At 39.0% G+C, this 14526-nt stretch overlaps 2 protein-coding genes across 2 annotated transcripts; both read left to right on the forward strand.

Annotated features, from left to right (window-relative positions):
- The first annotated feature begins 2401 nt into the window (after positions 1-2401).
- On the forward strand, positions 2402-2923 carry LOC137948686 (uncharacterized mitochondrial protein AtMg00810-like). The gene is made up of 2 exons (XM_068794825.1): positions 2402-2596; positions 2681-2923. Exons 1-2 carry the CDS (start codon positions 2402-2404, stop codon positions 2921-2923), a joined length of 438 nt encoding a protein of 145 aa, XP_068650926.1.
- A 9688-nt stretch (positions 2924-12611) lies between these two features.
- Positions 12612-14515, forward strand: LOC137950776 (plasmodesmata-located protein 2-like). Its single transcript, XM_068797397.1, has 3 exons — positions 12612-13513; positions 13981-14088; positions 14195-14515. The coding sequence occupies exons 1-3, from the start codon at positions 12778-12780 to the stop codon at positions 14200-14202; spliced, it is 852 nt and encodes a 283-aa protein (XP_068653498.1). The 5' UTR covers positions 12612-12777; the 3' UTR covers positions 14203-14515.
- Positions 14516-14526: the final 11 nt, after the last annotated feature.

Below are 14526 nucleotides of genomic sequence, written 5' to 3' on the forward strand. Positions count from 1 at the left end.
GCGAGGTCTATCTTGCATTGGAAAATGCCGCCAGTCATCGGTTGAAGGCTTGAGAGATCCGTCACAAGGACGATCTACAACAGCTGAAATGAGGTACCCAATTTGTAGTAGCCTACACCCACATTTTGAAGGGGTCCCTATGATTAGCTTCATGCAATCAGAAGACCTAATGATAGCACTGATAAATTTCACTGGTTTCTCCGCATACACGGCACTGATTTCTTGAATTTATCTACCACGCAATTGGCACTCACGCCTATCCCCCACTTCTCCGATCTTGTCTCCAAAGCTGAGAGCTTTGAGCTCTTCAAGAAATCTCTCGAGGTATCAGTTCCTCAAGTTGTTGCTTTCACTGCTACGACCCTTGGTCCTGACCAGGTCAACCCAACACAACTCTGGTCGAACCAATGGTTCTAGTTGTAATTGTACTTGTTGATTTTCAGAACTCTATGGATTTAGGTCATGGAGAAAAAAAAAGAGGGACTCATTGGGAGAGAAAACAGAGGAAGAAGAGGTTATGGCCTTATTGTCCTAACCCTTCCCCTAAGCTCAATTTATAGATTAATGGACCCATAATATTATAATTACAGCCTTGGAACTTAACCTAATTACATCAATGTCATCTCTATGAGATGACTCTTTATTTACCATCCTGCCATCACTGTATGAGCATGTGGGCCTTCTCCTTTTCTATGGGCCTTGAGCCCATCTTCCACATCTCTTGGATGTGTAGGCCTTCCTTGGTGTTATGGGCCTGTGCCTATCTTATAACACACGTGGATGTGTGGGCCTTCCTTGGTTGTGTGGGTTTGGCCCATCTTCGAACACTCCGCCTCAAGTTGAGGGTAAGAGAACATCATGAATGCCCAACTTGCTACAAATAGTGTATATGATTTTCTCGTATAAAATGGCAGTCCTCCACATCTTCCAACAGTCCCCCTCAAGCTGGTGGTTTCATCCAGGAGGCCCAACTGGCATAATATAAGTGAGACTAAAATCACTCCAAGCCATAAGATATCGCTCCATACTTCAGTCAAATAATTCATGTCAAATGTTGGGCATACTCTTATCTTTTGTAGGTAGTGGGTTTATACGCAGTGCTCAGAAGTGTAATAAAACTCCTCCATCATTGTGTCCCTCCACAAGACACTGACTCACAAATGGTAGGAGTAATAAATGCTAATTAAGAGGGGTAACGGGAAATTACCCGGAATATAATATTTTGGGGCCACCTTGTGCTTTCTTCTTCATCAGAATAGCCAATGTTGGGAACAATCAGTAACAAAGAAGTACTTCAATAATAATGCATCAACCAAAGAAACACAATAGCGGCAACTGAAATGGGTCTGGGCTCAATAACATGTACTAAATAATGAAAATCTTCAAAAAAGGACCCATAAAATAATCTGATGTGAGTATGTGCACTAAATAATATGTTGACCAAGTAATAATCAGAAAATACTTCAAAAATAATAATCCAACCGAAGACAAGGAACTGAGTCGAGCTGAGTCAGGAATTACCAATATAGGTAAGTCAAGGAAAAAATATGTATGAAACTTGGGAACCGGACCCATATAATCGAGGCAAAAAAATAAGTAGGCCGAGTCAATTAACCCGGACCCGAGTTGACCCAGACCCAAGTTAACTCTATAGAACAGAATAAAGCAATGCTTGGTTTGCTGGGTTAACTCAGCCAGATCCGGGTCTCGGTTAGAAAAGGCTTGGCCTGGCACTGCTAACTTATGAAACTTGTATTTGGGCAACAATCATCTTTTTGCCCTCAGCAGAGTTGGCCCTGAGCAAAAACGGGACAACAACGAGAGATCTCAGATGACAATCAGAAAGTTTCTGAAATAGGAACAACAGCTGGTTCGAAATAAGAAGGCCAATGCGAAGTCCATCATCTTTGAAATAGTAGAGGAGTTTTCAAAAACAAATTTGTGATATTTTCGAATAGAGGAAGATAAAAAAAAATTGGAAGTTCACAGGATATGTATCTCATATGGAAATGCCAGCGGCAGAAGAAAATCAAAGATGGAAATCATAGGAGTTTTCAAAATAAAAATAACAGTAATGTCTCGTAATACCAGGATGATTAATTCGCTTTAGTGAGTCAGGACCAGTGCAACTTCAAGTAGCTATGGCTTGCTGGATATCTAGTGAGCTAATAAAAAAATGAAGCCACTTTTGGAATGATGCCTACTTTCAAAAGATAATCTTGCTGGCAAATTAATCAACCCAATCTCTGAATTACATGAAATCAGCAGCCTCTGAATCAAAGATCCCAGAGAAGCACCAGTAGAAGAGTTTCAGAAAAAAAAATAGCTCTTTGTAGATGGCAATGCACGGGATATTATCACTAGAGCTCAATTACTTGACAACAAACCTGTCCATACACCCATGGTTGTTTCCCATCATCTGTCTGTTGGTGGTCCTCTATTTTTGGATCGCACTCTTTACAGGTCTCTTGTTGGTGCACTCCAATACTTGACCATCACTCGCCCTGACATTGCACATGCAGTCAACTCTATTAACCAATTTCTATATGCTCCCACTGAAGAATATTTTCTTATTGTTAAGCGTATTCTTCGATATGTCAAAGACACCATTCACTTTGGCCTTACTTTTCACCCATTTGTTACTCCTGGTGCTCTAGTTGCTTACTCTGATGCTAACTAGGCAGACTATCTTGACACTCATCGTTCTACCTCTAGCTACTCCGTCTATCTTGGCGACAATTTGATTTCTTGGAGTGCTAAAAAGCAACCGACGGTATCACGTTCCGATAGTGAATCTATATATCGTGCTCTTGCATACATTGTAGTCAAACTTCTTTGGCTTACGCATCTCCTTTGTGATCTTCATGTTCCTATTCCACAACGGTCTCTTCTCTTATGCGACAAAAAATGCAATCTTTTTTAGCTCCAATCTAGTTTCTCACAAGCGATGCAAACATGTTAAATTAGATTATTATTTCCTTCGAGAACTTGTTGTTGCTGACAAACTTCACACGCAGTATGTGCCATCACACCTGCAGGTTGCCGACATCTTCACCAAAAGCTTTCCGCACCCTCTTTTTTAATTTTTTCGTTCCAAGCTTCATGTTTGTTCCAATATGACGCTCAAATTGCGGGGGGTGGAGAGCGGGGGTGGAGGATTTCACGCCTAAATCAAAGGCGTAACAGAAGATGATGAGGATTCTATGCCTAAATCAGAGGCAAAAGATTATGCCTTAATCTAAAGCGTAATTGATAGCAAATTGTAGGAAATCTCTTTGTAATATTTCCATTCATACATTGAAGTAATCTATACGAAATTGTATGTAAACTATGAATACTCGCCATGACAAATTGGCAATTACAGTTTTTTTTATATTGTTCTCACGAATGGAGTTTCAATACATTTAAACTTGGAGAAATTATTCTGCAAGTCTCCTTCTTCAAAAACGATCTCCTAAACACCTAAGGAGTCCCTCTATTAATAGGGTGGTGGGGTTGGTTCAACCACCCTACCTACCTTTTCTCATCCTTATCTTTTCCCTCTACCCTTGACTAGGTACACATACAAGGGGAGAGATACATATGGTTAGACTTCTTCTTCCTCCCATGAGAGTATGACACGTCATCTGACCCATCTGGACAAATGCCATCTTTTACTCTTTGGTGGAGTTTTCCTATAATGCCACATGACACTTATGTGCCTCGACAACTTGTGAATATTGACACAGGTGGGCTCTTGACTTTTTTACTGGTATGACCATTCACCATGGTTCAATTTGATGGTATGGCCAAGTTACATTCCCAAGTTAGCGTAGTAGTAACATCTTGCTCCCCAAATCATTGTTCACACTATTGCAAGCATCCAAAAGTGTTATTGTTTAAGTCATAATTCAACATTTTCATAACCGAGTGATTCAAGCTTTGTGGTAGGTTGCCTCACAGTCTTGTACATTGATTTTTTTATTTACCCAAATCGGTCTAAGATGGCATAGGTTCAATCGTAAATTGACCTTTTGTGACCTTGATTTGGGCTAACAAAGTTGTTGACTCTCCTTTCACATTCAATATAGCCATGCAACCAGTCCCATCCTTGGATGGCTCGACTTGCAAGCATTGAGGTGGGTTGGCTATTTACTTTTGTACCTGCTTAGCAAGTTCTTGTTTTTTTGAACCAACGAGCATCTTGAAGGATTGAGTTGAAACTTATTTAAGCTTTTTCAATTGTGAGGTGGTTTAACAACTAAAGCTTGTTTGGTGTGAAAAAATCCTTCAATGGTGCTTCATCCGATTGGGCCCCAATTTCTTGTTTTTTTTTTTTTGTGTGTTTTTTTAGATTTCTATACTTTCAGGGCTTGCAAGTAAAGTCATTACATGTGCTTTAAATGCTAAGAGATAAGGATAGGATTTACCAAACACATCCCCTTTTGCCTCAAACTCTATTCCTTATCTAATTCTAAATCAAGATAGCACTCTCCATGTTAAATTACTAGGTAAGTTAAGGAAAACTCCCAATTCGAGAAATACATGATAAGGATATTTGAGTTGCACTTGGGCTCTTATGAAATAACGAATGTAGTTCTGAATGACTCTTCCCTCCGTTCATCTATAAAAGAGGATCACGTTGTTCAATACAAAGTTTTTATTGAAGCAGCCTCGTCAATTTTTGACTTGTCAAGAGGTTGTTACTGTTGCTGGTAGGGGTGGCATCGAGTTGAGTTGAGCCTGAACCTACATATGTTCGAGCCGAGCTTGATTTAAATATTTTGAACTCGAGCTTGAGCCTAAAATTTTTATCGAGCTCGAGCCCAATAATTTTAACCGAGTTCGAGCCGAGCTTGAGCTTCAACATTCATTTAAAAATTTTCAAAAAATACATGTCTCGAGTTCGAGCTTCAACATACATTTAAAACTTTTCAAAAAATACATGTCAAATAAATTGTATATAAAATTGAGCATACATTTTACATAAAATTAGGCATGACCTCAACATAAAATTGAGCATGACCTCTACTTAAAATTGGGCATAAGGGTTGCATCAGAACCTTCCTATGTTCGAGCCAAGTTTGATTTAAATATTTTGAGCTCGAGCTGACCCTTACCTCAGGCCTAAAATTTTAATCGAGTTCGAGCTTAACCTACATTTAATATTCTAGATAAAATATATGTCAAATAAATTATATATAAAATTATGCATACATTTTAAAAAAAGAATGATAGGGGAGGTTTAGGATTGAATCTCAATAATGGATTACAACGCACCAATATTAATGTTTTTAACCCCAAATGTTGTCTAGCTTATTTTATAATTTTTGAATCTGGCCATAAATTTACTATGACCTCCTTATTGCCCCTGGTTGAAAATTTATATTCTAGGAAAAACTAGAAATGTTTTTCCTTTGATACATATTAAATGGACATCTTATTGCCTCTTCTAGGAAAATAAATAAAAATATATTACTATACTTATTGATACATTTTTAATCAAATAAAATGTCAAACACAAAATTGCTATGAAAATTGCCTCATGCTAAAAGTATTACAGCATCAATTGTCAAATACTTATTCAAAAATTTTCTATATAGTTTTCTAGCCCATTTTGGTAAGAAAATCTTACTTAGAAAATTAAATGATTTTTTTAATAAGAATTTTCAATTAGAAAAAAATGTTTCCAAAAAAAGGAGGCACTAATAGTCCCTAGAAACGTATTTCTACTAAAAATGTCTTTTCTACATTTTTTGAAAAATCCACTAATAGTCCCCAGAAATGTATTCATACTAAAATGTCTTTTCAATTTCTTCAAGAGCCATGAGGAAGGGACAACCAGAGTTAAAAAAAGAGTTATTTTTTTCACTTGCTTATGATCTTGCACGTGCGAAATCGTCTTCGCGTGCGAAAGGGGGGGGGGGGGGGGTCTAGCGGCGCCGACGAGGACCTGTCATCGGGGAAGGCGGTGGCGATGAAAATAGAGTTGAAAGTGAACGAAGAAAATGGAACCAAGCAGTGAAGGCGGCCGACGACCAACTGTCCATGGCGACAACAACAGACGGAGGGGCTCGGTGGTGATGAGGGGAAGAAGAATCTCCACCCCCCACCCTGATCCCCCTCTTCACTCTTGTTTCTTCCTCCCTTCGCTCTTGCTCTCGTTCCCGCTTCCGAGTCTCCGACTCTCGAACCCGTTAATGAGCCAGCTCGCGAGCTTTCGAACCGAACCATGGTTTAGTCGAGCTCAGCTCGTTAACACAAACGAGCTTTATCTGGATCTCGATCTCGACAGATATCCAAATAAATCGAATCGAACTCGCGAACCGGCTCGATTCGATGCCACCCCTAGTTGCTGGAGTCCAACTAGCTAAGCTTCAAACATCTCTTTTCTTTCTCTTCTCTATCAACTTCCACTCTTTTTTTTTCTCTTCTTTTTTCCTATAGGGGTGACCTATATAGGGTCGCCTTAAAAGCTTATACTTCTCCTTTTTTTTTTTCTTTGATTTTTTCTCTTTTGCCTTAACTTGTTTTCTTCTTCTATTTTCTTTTTTTGGGACGTTCCAGTGGCTGGCGGCGGTTTTACGGCGAGACTCTGGAGGCCCCATGGCTGGCAGGTAGACTGCTACTTGTTGGCCTTTTGCTTCTCTGCCAGCGACTAGCAAGAGGAGGAAGACGAGCCACGGAGGCCCATGCACGCGAGGCGAGATTGGATCTAGTTCCAATAACTTTTAATTCAATACGAAACTCCAAATACAGATCCAGACCAGCTTCTTGGTTTTGCCGGCCCTCGCCCACATGGCGCCAGTTTTCACGGTTGTGTGCGCCCATGTGCGTGGGAGACCCTTTAGGCCCGCATACGTGTATAAATGTGTCTTCGCTGATATCCTTTGCAATATCCTTGAGTGCCATATCCTTTGCAACGTAACAGGCTTACCCTTTCCAATTCTTGGATGGGCTATCCAAGGTATACTATACTTTGAAGGTATAGTCCTACTGTTTTTTGTAGCCTCGTAGTCTTATACAATTGTCTAAGATGGTGTAGGTTCAATCATAAGTTGGTGCCTCGACGACTTGCACGTATTGAGGCAAGTGGGCTCTTGACTTTTGTAATGGTATGACCTTTCGCCTTGCTCAATTTGATGGTATGGCCAAGTTACATTCCCAAGTTGGTGTAATAGTAACATCCTGAGCCCCAAATCATTGTTCACATGATTGGAAGCATCCAAAAGTGTTATTATTTAAGTCGTAATTCAGCATTTTCACAATCCAATGATTCAAGCTTTGGGGTAGGTTGCCTCATAGTTTTGTACATTGATTTTTCTATTTATCCAAATCTGTCTTTGATGGCACAGGTTCAATTGTAAGCTGACCTTTCGTGACCTTGATTTGGGTAAACAAAGTTGTTGGCTGTCCTCTCACCTTCAATATAGCCATGCAACCAGTTCCATCCTTAGATGCATTGACTTGCAAGCATTGAGGTGGGTTGGCTATTTACATATGTACCTATGTGACCATTTGCCTTGGCTCAATTTGGCGGTGCACCCAAGTACCATTCCCAAACTAGTGTAATAGTAACATTCTGAGCCTCAAATATGTAGTTGTGCACCTAGAACCATCTAAAAGTGTCATTAGTTGTGTCATAAGTCAACATTTTCATGATTAGGACTTGTAAGCTTTTAGGCAGGAGGCCTCATAGTCTTTTATTATTGAATTGTTAGTTTACCTGAAAATTGGTCTAAGTGACACGAGTTTATTCGTAAGTAGACCTTTCATGACATTGGATTTGGTCAAAGAGAGTTTCTAGTTCTCCATTTACCTTTGCAACCTTTGGTGCCCCGAATTGCAAGCACTGTGGTGGGTAGTCTTGTGACTTTTGTACCGTTGTGATGACCATTAGCTTGTTGGTGCTACAGAGGATAGTACATGGTAACCAAATGGCAACAAAGTTTTGCTTCTACCAGTGGCGTAGTTCGTGACTTATATATAGAGAACTCCTTGCTGGTAGTTATACTTCATTGTCAAGAATGGGACTTACTGCTTGTTGGTTCACGACTATTTGCTAAATTGCATGGCAGGATGGAGTTTGATGGTCAGTGCATATTTAGACTAGAATTTTGAGTCTATTTGAGGTCATTTTGTTTAGGGCTTTTTGAAGTTGTTGTTCGCTAAAGTTCTTTGTGAGAATTTTCCATGCCTTGTTGTAGCTATGACCTTGTCCATTCAAGGTTGTTGTCTGGAGTTCTTTAGGATTGAAGATTGTTCGGCCATTAATTTGCATTAGAATTTGGCTACATTACTCGCCCAAGTCAGTTCAAGGTTGGTTGTGCTCCTTCGACTTTGTGACTACTATTGGATTATTTTTCCAATGTGGTAGTAAACATCTTGATTCTCAAATCTTTGGTCACACAAACGCGTTTCAAAGTGTCATTGGTTAAGTTAAAAGTTGACCTTTTGAGACCTAGTCCTATAGGAATTGAGGCTAGCCTTTGAGCATAGTGTATTAGAAGTATAGGATTAGTCAGTCTAAAAGTGTTGCAAGTTCAATCATAAGTTGGCCTATTGTGTTCTAAGTTCATTTTCAGGGTTTGAAGCTACTAGTTCATCTGCGCTTTTCTTTTGTTGGGTATGCTTGGACAAGTGGATTAGAAAGAAGTTTCCAGCCTTTGAGAGTTGTAAGCTTCTAGCCTTTGTAGCATAGTGTATGCAAGGAGAACGAAGAGAAAGAAGTATAGGATTTTGCAAGGTTTTTGGTCTCTCTTTCCCAAAAATGAACTTAGGAAGAAATTTTAAAGCATTGAAAAAAATGCATATAGGTATGCCAATAAAAGTTCATTAACTTCTCAATGGGACATTTGGTGAGGTATTTATAAGTTCCTCGAGCTAAACTAGCCATTTTTTGCCCGTTTGTAAAAAGTTGAGTTTACATTAACCAATCAATGTAAAGTGGTTGATCGATCAATTGTGTGTAACGACTATTTTTCTACTGAATGTGTTTTTATGATTGATCAATATCTTCTCATCGGGTCTGACATTTTAAGTTGATCGATCAATGTATAAGTATGATCGATCAATGACCCTGCTATGATCGATCATGCTTTATGTCCCTGATTGGCAAAGTTTTATATGATCGATCAGTCACTGAGGTTGATTGATTAATCAACATGAATTTTCTTTGCTTAGATAGTATTGATCTATGAGTCCAAATGGGTTGATCAATCATGCTTTATATGACAGATTGGCCATATTTGGAATGATCGATCAATCAACCTTGATTGGTCAATCATGCTTTATATTTTTTGCCTGAGCACTTCTAGTTAATCTATCATTGGCAAATGTTGATCGATCAGTCCAATGCTAGTTCACTATGTGAATTTTTAAAACATGGGAATTGATGATCCTAAGTGATTCAAATATGTATGAAATATGTGTATGTATTTGTAAGAACAAGTTTGAATACAAATGATGTCCTAAGCTCCAAATTTGCATTAAACCTCAAGTTTTTAATGAAATAGACTGCTCTCTTACATAGATTGAGTTTTTGACTCAACTCAATGATTCCTAAAACTTCAGTTTTCAAATTTTCTTCACCTCATGAGGGTTCTTCTTCAAGAGTTCTTTGACATTCCATGGAGTATAAGGTCTTTGAAAAGTTTGTATCGATTAAATGCTTTAGACCTTGAATTTAGTGTCTCTTGAAGAAAAAATATCTGAAATACTAGATTTGTAATTGTCAGCTCAATTATGTTTTGTTATCATCAAAATCAAAATAGAAGTCAATGTTTGGTCAACATATCCACTAGTTATATTTACGAAGACTCAATATATCTATTTGAGATGCCAAAGGTTGGATTAGAGGAGTTGGATGAGGTTTTCTATATTTTTTCAATGTTCGATGCCAGTTATTATGCATTGTAAAATGTTATTAGTTGATACCTTTTTATTAATAGTAAATATTACTTTTGATAGAGTTGGTTTATTTATATTGACAAGTGAGTATAAAAAAATAATTTCATCAGAATAATGTTACTATTTACCAAATTGCTGATTCTATGCAACATAGCAATAGGTTCTCTATTTCGAAAGTTTTTGTTAACTCATTTTATAAATTTGAGTTCATCCACGATTTTATGTTGAGATTGAGTCTAAAATCTTTCTTTGCAATATACTTCGAGGCATAAAACTACCCTAATGTGGCGTACATGATGCATGATATTGGTGAATCTAATTGATTGATGTGGAGTTTTTTTTTTTACATGGAGTAAATATTAAAAATTATATTTGAAAAGCCTTAAATAATAAGACAAAGTATCATCTAACTTGTTCTTCATTAGATTCCACTTGCAGGCATGAGGACTATCAGGGGACTGTCACTTTGAAAATTTCTCAAGTTGAATGTTAGTGCATTGCCCTGTAGTAATGATTCTTTTGGAGGCTATAGTTTTGATTCGATTCAACATGTACATTTTTAGTGGATCTCTATGGGGGCAAAAATAACAACTTAATTTTATAGATCTTTATCTAGAGCGATAATGGAGAGAAAATCTAAGTCTTCCATCATGGATTAATTTAGCAAAATTTGTGTCTTAATTTATTTTGAAGTTTTTTTTTATTAAATAGGCTCCCATAAATTTTTATTTTCCATGAGAAAAAAAAATTAGTCCCATTAGTGTGCCTTTGTTGATAATGTCGAGAATCTATTTAAAAATAAAAATGAATTTTCCTAGAAAAATAATGCAATTTTCCACAAAGAGTTTGTCAATTTTCGTCGTCACCTTTAAATCTTCTCAGTCTTCCCTTGATGATTCTTTCACAAGCGGGTGCCATTTTCCGTTCTGATAGAAAAAAATGACTGAAAGAACAATGGAGGAAGGGGTGGCAAAAATTGTTTATTAAGTTTAAAGATTAACTCTTACATGTAGTTCTATTATTATACTCTTATGTAATGAAATTTTCAAGAAATATCTCAATTTTATATGAGTATTGTGTATTTATTATAAACATTAAATATTAGAAAATTATAAGATTATATTATTTTAAATTTAAAATTAATAGAGTTTTGAAAACATAACCTAAAAAATAATTTCTAGCTATCCTGATATATTCATTTTGCTCAAGTGCCTCTTCTTTAATGGAATCCTCAACCACCTGTCTTTGTATGAATAAAAACTGAAACTGGGCAAGCAGTTGAGCGTCATCCATGAAGAAGTTAGTACAGACTAGTACACGTCCAGCTACTTCATACCAGCAAGCGTTAAGCCCAAGTTAAGGAAGTTTAATAAGCCTACCAAGCAACAAGTAACTCTACGATTGCTTGGTATCAAGATGGTTGGGGATTCACTCGAAGCAGCTTCGGAGAAGAAACTCAGACAAAACCGTACCTGAATCACGCCAGAATATCATTTCTACAGCGCATGGGCGTTAAAGAAAATTCTCCGGCGATCAAAACTGGAAAAAACGATGGCTTGAACAAGCAGTTGGCACCAACCACACTGCAAAGCCTGTCACTTGGAACCATTTAGTTAGTGAGAACGACGGTACGATTTCTGAAAGGAGGAGGGGCGGGAGAATTAGGTTTATTTATTGGCCGTATTGAGCTAGTCCTTTCCTTATACATTGGAAGAAATCAAGGGAAAGGAGCACTGATGGGTTAATCTGCTACCCACCAGTCAAGCTCAAACCTATTTCTTCTTCTTTCATAGGAATGAAGAATCTCACACCCTTCCGATGTTTGTGCCAATAGGCAATCATGGACAAATTCTGCAAATAAAAAATGGAGTCCCCTCCCTTTTCTTTAGCTTTCTCTACCACCAGAAGGTAATGGAAAAGGACCCATTCTTTGTCTTTTGTATGGGTAGGTAGAGGCCCTTCCCCAATCTCATCCTGGTGGTCATATGGAGAGGGAAAAACAACCCAGCCATGGCAATTCCTTCAATGCTCTTCTTTGACGATACAAGCGGATTTATTTTGCTAAAGTTTGATTAGCCTGAAATTCTTTTCTTCTGTTTCCACAAAGTTTTGTCACGTTTCAGGATTTACCTGTAAAGAAGTAAATTTGTTCAGGGGAGAGCTTTTGGTCTTCAATGGGGGATTGCAAAAGCTTAATTGTGAGGAACGACTACTCCTATTCCAAATTACCAGAGCTTTTCCGCCGAAAAATCATTTCATCCTCTACAAATTCCACAGCTCGAATCCCAATAAGAATGGCTTTCTTGTAGACCTCAAACTCCGAAGCTGCGTACCCACTTTCTTTTCCCAACCCAGAAACAGATCAGGCTTCGGACTGCAGCCAAAATCCACAAATGTTAACTTTTCATTTGTCTGCAGACTGCAATAATGAATCCAACGAAGTTAATTATTTTGAAATTTAAACCAGAGTGTTGGACGTCCATGGTCAAATCCTCTCTGATTTGTACAAGTAACTAGTTAGAAGTTACAATATGGAACGGGAGAGATAGAGATGGATAGAGTATACGAAAACCCGCCTTCCGTCATTCTCATCCCTAATTCCTAATTCCTAATTCCTAATTCCCAAATTTTAATCTTTCTTTTTAAATTCATGCAGCCATGGCTCATTGAAGTTATATTAATGGAAAAAAAAGAGAGGAAAAGATACCATTCCTGCATCTCTAAAGTTGGACAGCAGTAGGCCACCCAAGAAAAAGACCCACATCCCCCAAAAAGAAGCCACCGGCTCTCGCCAGAGCGCTCCTCTCTCTCTCTCTCTCTCTCTCTCGCTCCTGCTCTCCAAATCCTCTGAAAACACAGAATCCGTCATGATTTGATAAAAAACTTCAGATGGGTTTTTCCAACTTCGGCCTCTTCTCCGTCTCTTTAGTCGCTTCCATCCTTATTAGCTTTCCTTTTGTTTCCACCATAGCGGCCGACTCCAACAGCTTGGTATACAAGGGATGCGCCAAACAGACCTTCACCCCCAACAGTGGCTTCCAAGAAACCCTAACCGCCCTCTTCAACTCCCTCGTCGCCCAAGCTTCTGGTGCCCGCTTCTTCAAGACGAGCTCCGGAGGCGGCCAAACTGCCATCACAGGGCTCTTTCAATGCAGGGGAGATCTTAGTAATGCCGACTGCTACACCTGCGTGCGTAGGCTCCCTCAGATGGCCAATAGCTTGTGTGGCCAGAGTGTCGCCGGCCGGGTCCAACTTGCCGGCTGCTACCTGGTGTACCAAGCTACTGGATTTCCTCAGATTTCAGGCACGGAGATGCTTTATAAGATGTGTAGTTCCACACAGTCGAAAGGGGTCGGATTCGAGGAGAAGAGGAACATTGTTTTTAACCAGTTGCAGACTGGTATTTCAGGCGGGAGTGGCTTCTACGCTACGACGTATTCTTCCGTGTATGCTATAGCACAATGCGAGGGTGATTTGGGGATCTCAGACTGTGGGTCTTGCATCAAAGAGGCGGTCCAGAGATCACAGGTGGAGTGTGGACTCTCCATTGCTGGTCAGATTTATTTAAACAGATGCTACATGAGTTACAGTTACTATCAAAATGGGCTTCCAGGCCATTCTTCAGGTGATTTTTTCTACATTTTGGATCTTCATCCATCATAAAAAAAAATAAAAAAATCCGAGTCAATCTTCCACATAGCAATTATTTTTTGTCTTTCAGAATTGGAAGTGGGGTAACTGGGTCTTGATTGATTATCCATCTCAACGGGAATTTCGCCAATTCTCTGTTCCAATGAGGAATATACAGGGAATGTCGGTGTATGCACCCTCTCCCTCTCTCTTTTCCTTCTCTCTCCTCAGGGTAGCCCGGAAATTTTGCTGACTGGAAATAGTCGCCAATTCATCAGACGGCCAGAATCGATGTGGATGGTAGGGCTTCGAGAGGTGGAGATGGCCCATGAGTATTTTTGGGGGAAATAAACTAATAATATTTCGTGGTTTCTGTCATTGAAAGTGATTACTTATTAGGGTTTGAACGTTTGGGGCTTGAAAAGTTGGTGAGATTTTGTTTTCATTTTGTTGTTTGCACAGGGCAGCAGACGGGGAAGACGGTGGCCATTGTGGTTGGAGGAGCCGCCGCTTTGGGGTTCGTAGTCATTTGTCTCCTCTTCCTTAGATCTGTGTTGAAGAAACGCGACGGTAAAGCTAACAACTTCATCCGATAGTTTTTCCCATTTCCATCGTTTTAGTTTCCAAGGAACAGAGGATGTGAGATTTTCTGTCTTCCCTCTTTCGTCTTAAACAGATTACTAAGATCACAGACCTGGATCATTCTTCAAATTAAGGTGGTTTTCACGACGGAACAAGGATTTCTGGAAGTGGTGGGGGAGAGTTGAAAAAGGAGAGAAAAGAACAGAAACTTTTGTTTGGTGGGAAAGAGGTATCTGGGTTGAGGATGTAACCGTTGTTGAAAAATGGGAATGAATGTTTTGTCTGGAGGGCCGAGCGGGCGAGAGAGATGACAGTGAGAGGGATTTTGGCTTTTTTTACTCATGCCATGTGAGTATTCCTCCCAATACGGAGAAAAACCAAAGGAAAATACAATAAGACAACAACATTACCTCCATTTTCACCACG

Source organism: Aristolochia californica, unplaced genomic scaffold, assembly GCF_029961685.1.
Source record: "Aristolochia californica isolate CCGP_79_NKW_82.1479 unplaced genomic scaffold, dmAriCali1.0.hap1 SCAF_1, whole genome shotgun sequence".
Lineage (NCBI taxonomy): Eukaryota > Viridiplantae > Streptophyta > Magnoliopsida > Piperales > Aristolochiaceae > Aristolochia > Aristolochia californica.

Coding starts and splice junctions, on each gene's coding strand:
- LOC137948686 (XM_068794825.1), top strand. CDS start 2,402: ATGGTTGTTTCCCATCATCTGTCTGTTGGTGGTCCTCTATTTTTGGAT. Junction 2,597..2,680: donor TTAAGCGTATTCTTCGATAT/GTCAAAGACACC, acceptor GATGCTAACTAG/GCAGACTATCTTGACACTCA.
- LOC137950776 (XM_068797397.1), top strand. CDS start 12,778: ATGGGTTTTTCCAACTTCGGCCTCTTCTCCGTCTCTTTAGTCGCTTCC. Junction 13,514..13,980: donor GCTTCCAGGCCATTCTTCAG/GTGATTTTTTCT, acceptor TTGTTTGCACAG/GGCAGCAGACGGGGAAGACG.